We start from the raw sequence: 11,999 nt of genomic DNA, 5'->3' as shown, positions 1-11,999 counted from the left end.
TCCTAATCCAAACTTCCAACTCACCCTCAATGCCATACCTCCGTATTTTTTGCAGTAGCCTACCATGGGGAACCTTATCAAACGCCTTACTAAAATCCATATACACCACATGTACCGCTTTACCCTCGTCCACCTCCTTAAAGAATTCACTGAGGTTTGTGAGGCACGACCTGCCCTTCACAAAACCATGCTGACTATCCTTGATCACATTATTCCTATCCAGATGTTCATAAATCCTATCCCTTACCATTCTCTCTAAGACTTTGCCCACAACAGAAGTGAGACTGACCGGCCTATAGTTACTAGGGTTATCCCTACTCCCCTTCTTGAACCTGCTATCCTCCAGTCTTCTGGCACTATTCCTGTAGACAACAAGGACATAAAAATCAAGGCCAATGGCTCTGCAATCTCCTCCCTTGCTTCCTAGGATAAATGCCATCAGGCCCAGGGAACTTATCTATTTTCACCCTTTCCAGAATTTCCAACACGTCTTCCCTACATACCTCAAAGCCGTCCATTCTAATTAATTGTGACTCAATATTCACATCGGCAACAATGTCCTGTTCCTGAGTGAATACTGACGAAAAGTATTCATTCAGTGTCTACCCAATCTCTTCAGCCTCCACACGCAACTTCCCACTACTATCCTTGACTGGACCTATTCCTACCCTAGTCATTCCTCTAGAAAAGGGAAAGATTTAAAAAGGGGGAACCTAAGGGGCAATTTTTTTACTGCGGAGGCTGCTGTGTGTATGGAATGAACTGCCAGAGGAAGTGGAGGAGGCTGGTACAATTACAACATTTTAAAGGTGTCTGGATGGGTAAATGAATAGGAACAGTTTGGAGGAATATGGACCAAAGCTGGCAAATGGAACTAGATCAATCTCTGATATCTGGTCGGCATGGCTGAGTCAGACCGAAGGGTCTATTCCCATGCTGTACATCTGTATGACTAATAATATTTATACTATTTGCAGTCTCTGCCCATTTATGAAATGCCAAGTTTGCCAATTGAGAAAGAAGAATCTCCTGACAAGGTTTTCATTTTTCTCTGGACTCTTGCACATCCCCAGTTTTAATCACTTTACATTTGCCTTTAGGCCACCGGGTACAAAGCTCTCGATTTCCCTCCCTAACTCCTCTGCATTTCTATGAATGTTTTGAAAAACCTTGGTTTTCAGCCAAAGGTTTTGTACATTATCCTTGTATCTTCTTACCTGGCTCAGTGTTAAACATGGTTTAAAAGTATTCCTTTAAAGTCTCTTGGAATGTTTAAGCAGTTTAAGGGCTCTAGTTAAAACCAAGGTGTTGGAATTATGGACATCTCCTAATTATTGTGTATGCCAGCAGTATGGAACAATTAATTGCTATGACTAAAACTCAACATCACCCTTGAAAAGGAGAAGGAGCTACATGGAAACCCAGGGTTTAGCTTGCTGTTGAGCTGCTGGATAACTGATTGGGATGGAGAGTGAAGCATAGAATTATATAATCCCTACAAGTAGGCTATTCAATCTGAGTCCACACCAAACCTCCAGAGTATCCCAAAGAGACCCAGCCCCCTACCCTATCCTTGTAACCCTGCAATTCTCCATGGCTAAACCACCCAGTCTATACAATACTTGGACACAATGGATAACTTAGCATGGCCAAGCCACCTAACTTGCACATCTTTGGAATAGGACAGGAAACTGGAACACCCGGAGGAAACCCATGCAGACACGGTGAGAATGTACAAACTCCACACAGTCGCCAGAGGGTGGAATCGAACCCAGGTCCCAAGCAGAGGGAGCAATGAGTGAAAAGAAGCCAACACATCTCAAAACTGCCATTCCCTCCTTAAATGCTTTTTTCCTTGTGACTGGAACCTGGAAGTCATTGTATAAATGATTTTGAGGGGGGAATACTCAACAATGACACAGAATAACTGTGATGCAAGGATCTCTTATGCCACGCCAGGTAGCTGTGTAGGAGATGGAAAAGAGGAATTTCAAGGCCAGGTGGCCCATTCAACCTCTGCAAATCCTGCAGTGATACCAGATAAACTTGGCAATAAACTCTACCTGCTTTATTTCTGGCAAGAGAGAATGAAATGCACCCAGATTTCTTGGAATAGAGTTTCAGTAACAATGGACAAACTACTGAATTATAAGCTTGTCCATCAATGATCCCATCAGAGACAAAACAACAATCAGTGCCAAAAACTAAAATGGAATGGAATTTCTAACCTGCACCTTGAAACCTCTCTCTACTTGTTGAATGCTATGTAGAAATTATCTGCAAACTTTAATTAAAGAAGTAATTCCAGATTGTGATCTGTTTCTCCCTCTGAAATTCCTTTCCAAATTCTGTGTCCATCTATAGTAGGCAGGGTGTACAAGAATTTGGTCCTAACCCTGATAACATTGATGTAGTTTCCCCAAAAGACGTTTGCTATTAACATTCTTTACATAACAGTATAATATTTTACCCTATATGAGGAAGAAAAACAATATTTTTTAGGCTATCATACACACTTTTTTTTATATAATCAGTAACACAAGAACAATGAGTTTATTGTTGGTTTAATGAAAACTAATCAAATTGACAAATATCCAATTCACATTTCCATTGCAATAGTCAAATCTCAAAGCAAAATTTATAAAGTACATCATGAACTTGAAAATTACAACATTTTCAAGTAAAGTATATCCAGGAATTAGTAGTCAAGTATTAAATCCATTATCTTAACAAAAACTCAATAGTTAGATTCTTCACTATATGCAGGTTTATACAATGTGGCTTCACATTTTAAAAGTGCATTTACTTAGCTTTTAAACCAAGGAAACTTACAAACATGCATACTGCAAATTTTATCTAGCCATTTTTGGATAAGTTTTCTCTCTTGATTATTTCTTCCCTATAAGAAGGTTACATAAACTGAAACACAGTAGCCACAAATGCAGCTAATTTTTTAGGAAAACAAGACAGCCCATAACTACCCTGCTGGAAAATCTATTGCTGTAGATCAGTAAAATAGTGAACTCAGGCATTGCACCTGCCAACTGCAATGGTCTGTTCTTCCCAATTTTCTTCAGAGAGTACTTCCAGTCAAAATGGAAATGTAGAACTTCTGCTGCACTATTTTCATCCCCACAGCAAACTAGAAATCAAAAATGCAGACAATTAAATTGTGAATGCAACTAAATTGTACACAAATAAACAAAGACTGTTCTGATTAAATGACTGTATTGAGGTGCAGTTACGAAGGACTGGATATGCAACCTTGTGTTAACAGTTAGAAGATAATGGATAGGAGATATTTGGAGCAGTGTCAAATAACTAAGCAAATTGACTTACAAAATATAGGAAACAGAGAGCTATTGTAAAGGTACATTTTTGTCCCCCCAAGTTGGAAGGCATAAAGTACAGTTCCACAAAGAGGGGTGCAGGTAAAGTTCTTTCCAATTAACATTAATAATTTGAACTCAGGAACAAGCAATACAATATCAAATAGCAGTACAACAGAAGAATGAAATAAAAGGACATCAGAAAACTTGCAGATGAGACAGTTACACGGTAAATTAACTTTAACAGCTACATGCGAGATGATGCACTTTGGTAAGAAAATTAGGAACGTCAGCTGCATTTTTGCAAATGAGAACGTGAATGAGACTGAAGAGCCAGGAAATCTAAAAGCAAGCAAATTATCTGAATATTGCAGTTCAGCAAAGCATTTAAAAATGAACAGTCCACTTGGATTTAGTTGCAGAGGTGAGAGGTAGGCCAACTGAAAACTAAGACTTTTTTTAATTAGCTAAGAGTATTGAAGTATATGAAACCAAGGCAGGTGAATGCAATTCAGATACAGCTCAGCTGTGATCTAACTAAATGGCAGATCAGGCTTGAGAAACTGAATAGCGTATCATTGAATTCACTGCCACTAGAATGAAGCAATTAGTTTCTATGATTATTTCAGCCCACTGTTTTACTTCAAATAAGCAGGCCATGACTGTTAATTGTACATTTCATCTCTTCGGTAAAAACAAGGACTGCAGATGCTGGAAACCACATTCTAGATTAGAGTGGTGCTGGAAAAGCACAGCAATTCAGGCAGCATCCAAGGAGCAGGAAAATCGACATTTCGGGCAAAAGCCTTTCATCAGGAATAGAGGCAGAGTGCCTGCAGGGTGCAGAGATAAATGAGAGGAGGGTGGGGGTGGGGAGAAAGTAGCAGAGTACTCTATGCTCATTTCATCTGTTCTCCACAGGAGAAACAGCATCAAAACAGCATTCTTCAGAATGAGGTCAGGAGCACAGACCTAGCTGTGAGAAGACAAACCTTAACATCTAGCCCACTCTGTTCAAGTTGTGGGTATAATTGAGAAATCACAGAACAACTGATCAAATAATTGATATTTCTATTTCTCCATCTCAGGGCATTCAATTGCAATCAACATGAAAAGGCCAATGTGCAACCTCAAAACAAAATTATCTATTATGATAAGCAAATACAGCAGTTTTATAAAAATAAAACAAACTCAGATTGTAGTATTTTTCCTTGTCCCTGCATATGTTTGTTTCCTAAAAAAGTGACTGCTTTTCTCCCAAAGTTCTTCATACAAAACTGAAGTCGCCCCATGGAAGTGTCCCTTTGTTTTTATTCTACAGTGGATGCATTTAGTTTCTGCCCTATGGTTCCAGAGGAAGTGCCATGTAGAAAATCACATGTATGAAGCAGGACCCCAGCTATTCACAATATATATGTTAATAATTTAGATGAGGGAACTAAATAGAATCTCTCAACATTTGCAGATGACACAAAGTTGGGTAGGAGGGTGAGCTGTGAGGCGGGTGTAGAGGGGGTATTGCAGTGTGATTTGGACAGGTAGAGTGAATGGGCATATGCATGGCAGGTGCAGTATTTTGCAGATATGAGTGAGGTTATCCAATTTGGTTGGGAAAATAGGATGGGAGACTTATTTGAATGGCTGTAAATTGAGAGAGGGGAATCTTCAATGAGACCTGGTCATCCTAGTAACTGAAAGTAACTGTGCAAATGCAGCAGGCAGTAAAGGCGGCAAACTGCATGTTATGCTTCATAACAGAGGATTCAAGTACAGGAACAAAAGTGTCTTGTTGCAATTATACACTGCATTGGGTAGTGTACAGTTTTGGTCTCCTTATCTTGTTATGAAGGGAGTGCAGCGAACATTTACTTACCAACTTGTATCCTGGGATGACAGGACAAATTTATGCAGAAAAATTGAGTCAGTTAGGATTCACTGAAATTTAGAAGAATGATAGGGGTGGGCGATTTCATAGAAGCCTATAAAATGTTGGGGTGTCCAGACCCAGAAGACAGGTTAGATGCAGAAAAGATATTCCCAATGTCAGGGAGTCCAGACCCGGGGTTACAGTTTAAGGATAAGGGGTAAACCTTTTAGGACAGAGAACGAGAAGAAGTATCTTCACCCAGAATGGTGAGCCTGTGGAATTTGCTACCACAGAAAGTGTTTGAGGAGGTAGATACAGCTCATGGCTAAAGGGAAAAGGGGATATTGGGGGAGGGTGGGATTAGGGTATTGAGTTCAACGATCTGACATGATATATTGAATGATGGAACAGGCTTGAGGGTCAAATAGCCATCTCCTGCTCCTAAATTCTGTGTTTCTGTATAACTGATGGAAGGACTTTGCTCTTGTCTATTATACAGGTGGCTCAAAGTCAAGAGGAACAGATTTAAGTTAGAAATGTCAGAATTATTAAAATGTAGAGCAGGCTGGTTAGTGGAAAGAGGGGTTTCCTAAACTGCCAACACCACTCTGCCTGCCACACAGAATGGTGAGAATGACAGTTGTGAGCTTTAACTTCCTGTAGCAGCATCATTGCAGCCAGAGACAGCTAAATATTGTCTTGGGCACAATATCCTATACAGTAGGTTGAAAAGGAAAAAGAATAAGCAAATCAAAAATATTCCTTTCTCAAATAACTTTATCCACAATGTCAAAACAATCAACCCAAAACTGAAGCCCATGTGATCATACTGCCTACCATCTTAAGCTGAATATATCAACCACGTTCAATGAATTGTTCAACAATTTATTTTAACAAATGGTTAAGAACAGGTATGAAGCTGATGGGTATTGGCTGCAGAATCTTAAGATGCCATAGTTAATTTCATTCAAAATTGCTGGCGTGGCAGATAACTGTGCTACCCCCCAGAGCCCAATAAGTTATTTTCTTTGCAGCTATCATGTGGCTTTTGGACATCCATCAAAAATTTCACATAATTAATACAAATAACATGATATTTATCAATCCTTAATTAAATAGCCATGGATGCTAAATACACCCATAACTCAAAAATTTAACTATTGGAAGATCCCAGGAATTTTCTTTTGCTTACAAATGTTTTGGCTTATATTCTTCAGCAAAATTCCCTAACTGTAAGAGCAAAATAAAAATAGACAATTAAAAATGATAAGATGAACTATTTCTCCTTTCAAGTTTCCCTACTTTGCCCCATCTCTCAATGTAATCTTTTTTGAGATTCACATCAGGCAAGTACTATTTCAAGATTCATTTAACATTAATTTTAAAATTTGCTTTTATGAATTAAATCTCTATTCTTAGAGAATTCTATTTGTTACAAAACAGTAGTCAAGTGGCTAAGTACATGTTCAGAGAAATTTTCAACCAATTAAAATTTCAGGGTAACTGACATACAAATGTACAAAATAGGAGCAGAAATTGACACATCAGCCCCTCAAGCCTGCTCCACCATTCTATAAGTTCATAGTTATCTGTTTGTCTTTCAAATACCACATTCTCATCTATCCCTCAAACTTTGGACCCTTTGCCTCACAAGAATTCATCCTGCTCTGTCTTAAAAATATTTACTGATTCCAACTCATTGCTTTCCAAGGCAAGGAAAAGCAAACACCTCAAACAAAAAACTATCCTCATCTGTCATGATAGAAAGAGATGCCTCTAATTTTGAAACAGTTGCCCCATTTCTGAACTGACCCTTAAGAAACATCCTTATCATACCCGCCTTGTCAACATAAGTCAGGATCTTTTACAACTCAATCAAGTCACCCCTCTCTGTTTTAAATTCCAGTGGAAACAAGCCAACATTGACTAATCTATCGTCATAGATTAAGGCCTCAAATGAATCTAAGCTTCCACTTCCAATGCATTTACATTCTGAGACCAAAACTACACACAGTATTCAAAATGTAGTCTCAGCAATGTCCAGTACAGCTGAAGCATAATAATATATTTACATTTATATTCAGTTTTTCTCAAAATAAAAAACAGAATCCATTAATCTTCCTAATTACTATATAGGAATAGAAATAGGCCATTCAGCCCATTGAGTCTGATCCTCATTTCAGTGAGATCATGGAAGATCTGATAATTCTCAACCCCACTTCTCTGTATTTTCCCCATAACCCTTGATTCCTTTCCTGATTAAAAATCTCACCCTTGAATATACTTAGGAAAAGGTGAGGGCTGCAGATCAAAGTCGATAGTATGGTGCTGGAAAAGCACAGCTGGTCAGGCAGCATCCAATCTCCTCCTCTCTCTACAGATTCTCCTACTCCTTGAATATACTTAACCCAGTCTCTGCAACACTCGGTTGTAAAGAATTCCACAGAATCCCTACCCTCAGATGAAATTCCTCATCTCTTGCCCTTATTTTGAGATTGCGCCTTCTGGTTCTAGACTCTCCCATAATGGGTAACAACCATTCCGCATCCATGCTGTCAAGTCCTATTAATAATCTTGCATGCTTCAATAAAGTCACCTAATTCTTCTGTAGCTTAATGATTAATGCACAATCTACTCAATTTCTCAAGACAGTTCCTCCACACATGGGATCAACCTCAAACCTTCTTTTGACTGCTTCCAATACCAGTAAATATTTCCTTAGATAAGTAGACCAAAACTGTCCACAGTATTCCAGGTCTGGGCTATCTCATGCTTTGGATAGTTTTATTAATATTCCTCCATTTTATATGCTTTGAGATAAAAGGCCAACATTACATCACGTGCTTGATTACAGTACCTGCATACTGTGATTCATGCCACAAGAACACTTAAATATCTTTGCAACTTGACATTCTGTAGTAATTATCAATTTAAATAATATTCTGCTTTTTTTCCTTTATTTGCTCACATTATCGGAGTATTTCAATTCATGACAAGTATTTTGACAGCTTCAACCATTCCACAAGATAGCTCATCAACTACATAAAAGGACAAGTACGGTCAAAACAAGTTTTCTTAATAGCAGTGAGTAGAAGGTTAATTCGGTGTGATAAAGATATACAACATTATCACTTAGGGTTTAAGTTTTGATTTCAACTCTGCGAAGGTAGCCCTTTAAAACAAATCAGAAAGTCAACTGTTATAGCACCCTAAATGTACCATTTTCAAGAAAACTCACAATTCAGTTAAGGATACTTGTGGTGTTAAATGACAAAATGGTTATGCAGTTTGAGTTTACCACAATGGAAAAAACAGATCGGGGCCATTAGTTTAGATTTGATTTCGGTTCAAAATAATCAGGAGATCAGATTGAAAGAGAAATTTCATTAGCATAAACAAGCCATATTTTCTGATTAAGAGAACAATTTTCACACAACAAAAGGGTTTTAGTTTGTGAAGTGTACAAACTGAGAGTTGGTACAGAAGTTTCCAAGTTGATCAGAACTTGTTCAAAAGTGTTCAAGTTGTCTGAATTGAAAGGACATTTCGGCTACCAGAGCCAAAAATAAGTCCTAAAACCATCTCAGCCGTTCAAGAAGAACTGGAAAGAGTCAACTGAGTAAGAAGTTAATTGTGATATTAGCGACATTTGTCTTTAATCATAATACAAATAATACTTCATAAATAGTCAAGGGGGGAGATTATGCAGCAGTCAGAAATTGAGATTTAGTGGTCACATTTAAAGAGGAGAGAAAAAGGAATGAAGTGATTAAACCAATTAACAGAAATAAGAGACATGTTAACAAAACATTAGAGTATAAGGCAGGTTAGGAATTGTGTCCCAAATGAGCGCTCTTTACACAGATGCAAGAAATATAAGGAAAAGATTGAATGATCTACTGCATAAATTCAACTTGGAGGGTATGACAAAAATGAATTCAGAATAGACAAGCATCAGAACAGGAGAGATTTAAATTGGAACATCAACTTTTGTGCTGATGGGAATAAACAGGCCAGCAGAAATCAGATACACAGTGAATTTCTTGAGAATGTGCCATGATAGTTCTAGGATATATTATTGGAGAAACTAATGAGAGGCATTCCACACACAAATTTGGTTTTGTTCATTTTAAATAATAACTTTACAATGTGTGAACATTTACCAAGTAACAAACATAACATCAAATTCAGTATAGTGGTTAACAAGAAGAAACTTAAAACATTCTAAAATTCAAGATTTGGGTGAGGCTGACTTTAATGTAATGAGATGGACTTTATGCACAATAAATTGGGCAAGTCTGTTAATGGGTACAACAATAAATGATCAGTGGGACATGTTCAAAAAAAGAACATTAATAGGATGTAGAATTAGTTCATACACTGAACAACAAGAGCTCTACTTGCAAAAGGCCACACTAAAAGCCAAAGAGGAAGAGGGAAATAAAACTAAAGGTAAACAAAAATAAACAAATCCTGGCAATTGACATCTAATTTGACTATCATGCAGACAAAAAGGACAATATTAATTTCTTTTAAGTGGCAACAGAAACAGATTTTTCTCTTATAAAAAAGACATTGACAAATTTAAATTAAATATAAGAGACTATAATTACTCAAAACTACTCAATAAGCTAGAAAGCCAAAGGGATGATAATGTCAGTAATGCCACTCAACAGCAGTCTCAAGATTAGTGTTGACATGGTGAAGATGCTTCTGCTTCTCAGATAGAATAAACAGAGGGACCATAAATGCAAGGTAATCAGAAATAAATCCCACAGGGAACTTAAATAAACCGACTCTTTACCCAGTGTGGGGAATATGTTACGAGTAGTGGCGAGACAGATGGCAATGAATTTAAGAGGAATTAAGTACTCATGAGGGGAAAAGAAATAGAAGAGTATGTTGCTGCTCAGGTTTGAAGAGGAGAGTTGATAGAAGGCTTATGTGCAGAATAAATTGATCAACTGAGCTGAATAGACTGTTCCTGTGTTGGACATGTGATACATTAGCAGGACATGTGATACATTAGCAGTCTGTAAACAATGACAAATCTGTTACAATTAAGCACTAGATGGAGAAACTAGCTATTATGTCTGTTATAACTTGTAGAGAATCGAGACTAAAGTAATTCCAATCAGCAACTTCGTCCAAACACTCGGTAGGATTGAGAAATCACTGCATGAAGAAGTGCAGATATAAAACAACTTTTTAAATCACTCCAAAAGTAAAATGCATGCAACTACAACATCATGCCACTTTATCAAAAATTTAGGAGTATTCATACATAATGTTACATCTAATTATTTTTGCAGTGCATGGCCAATTCTTTTAAGTACAAAAGCCATTTTAATCTTTTTATAGTTTCACACAGGGAACAACTTAGAGGCTGACTTGTGCTTCACCCACACTGAAAGTTCTGGGTTACTGGAGGCTGTTCAAAGAACAATAAGTACATTAAATTGAGTGACCTTGCCAGTTTCAGATACCTACCTTAGAAGGTTGGGCTCTGGCATGCCTGGGTCGCCACCTCTCCTAAAACCTGCAGGGAAATAAAATAAGTATTTACAACAAATCCAAATAGTCAATGACAAACATGAAATATAATTAAATCTAAGCACAGCAATAAGATAGATTTACTGTCTCCATAATACAGCAGAAACTTCATACTTCTTCAGTCAGAGACTAATGGGCAACAAAAACATGTATTATATACACTGGCAAACAAAATTACAGTAATCAGGTTAGTCTCTATTTGAAGTACATAAGGATTCATGCGCAAACCTTAAACTCCACTGATGCAAAAAGCAAGAAAACCTTTTGATGTCTGAAACACTCATGATTTCAGTCCCATTGATCCCTGATTATATTTTTTATTTTGCAAGAGTGAGCTGTACAGGAGATTATCACTCTGTATCTTCATCCCGAGGCGACACCACATACCTCATGCAATGAGGTCTCTTCTCCACTGGAATTCAAAAGACAGGTGATGTATAAAATTAGCTTGACTAAAGCCAGTGGATACCTATGCAGCAGCATGAAACACTTGTTTTTGAAGAGTGCTACCATTCTGTCAAAGGGGCTACACTGGAGCATGAAAAGTGGAAGAATTCGAGACTGGGGTTATCTAAGAATGTCAGGGTGAAGGCATAGCTAGAATTGTATGGTACCTCTCCAGACATGGTCTAACTTAGTTCAATGCAAATTTACCGTAAGTTCTTCACTTTTCAGTTCTTTCTTAAACCTTAACTTGTTAAAAACATTATCTTGTTAACCTGTGTCACTATTCTTTGTCTTTAATATTTATACTCCCAGATCCCTTTGCTCCTTTACCCCATTTCAATTCTTCTTTCTCGAATATAAAACCTCCATATTTTCTAGCCAAAATGTAAGGCATCACATTAACTCATGCTTACATTTGCCAATGTCAATTGCAAAAATTTCTGAATATCTTTTTGCATTTTGTTACAATTCTCCTCAGTATTGAAAATTCCCTCCAATTCAGTACTATTACAAATTTGGAAAGTGGTTTTGATCCCAAAGACTAAATTGCAACGACAAATTGTGAACAATCGGCCGAATATTGATTGCGAACCATCATTTTCCATCTGATGTGTTGAGTAACTACTCTCTATCTGAAATTAAGTAGCATCCTATGCTACTATTCTCTAACTCTGCATTCTTTAACTTTATTTATTAGTCTATTATGTACTTCAAAGGGCTTTTAAAAATTCGATAAATTACACCTATAGTATTACCCTGCTTACATATGCCATTTCTGCTTGAAATATTTAATGAAATTGGTA

The 11,999-nt window shown here is 37.4% G+C and overlaps 1 protein-coding gene across 1 annotated transcript in view; it reads right to left on the bottom strand.

Annotated features, from left to right (window-relative positions):
• Nucleotides 1-2,547: 2,547 nt before the first annotated feature.
• Nucleotides 2,548-11,999, bottom strand: part of tomm7 (translocase of outer mitochondrial membrane 7 homolog (yeast)) — a 31,406-nt gene continuing 21,954 nt past the window's right edge. Inside the window, exons 2-3 of the mRNA XM_072575315.1 lie at nucleotides 10,687-10,735; nucleotides 2,548-3,142 (exon numbers count right to left, since the gene is read on the bottom strand). Of these exons, the coding sequence (XP_072431416.1) occupies nucleotides 3,127-3,142; nucleotides 10,687-10,735 (65 nt within the window). The 3' untranslated portion in view covers nucleotides 2,548-3,126. The remainder of the gene's footprint in view (nucleotides 3,143-10,686; nucleotides 10,736-11,999) is intronic.

The sequence above is a fragment of the Chiloscyllium punctatum genome, chromosome 8, assembly GCF_047496795.1.
Source record: "Chiloscyllium punctatum isolate Juve2018m chromosome 8, sChiPun1.3, whole genome shotgun sequence".
In the NCBI taxonomy this organism is placed as follows: Eukaryota; Metazoa; Chordata; class Chondrichthyes; order Orectolobiformes; family Hemiscylliidae; genus Chiloscyllium; species Chiloscyllium punctatum.
Note: the sequence above shows the minus strand (reverse complement) of the source record. Positions and strands in the feature narration are given on the sequence as shown.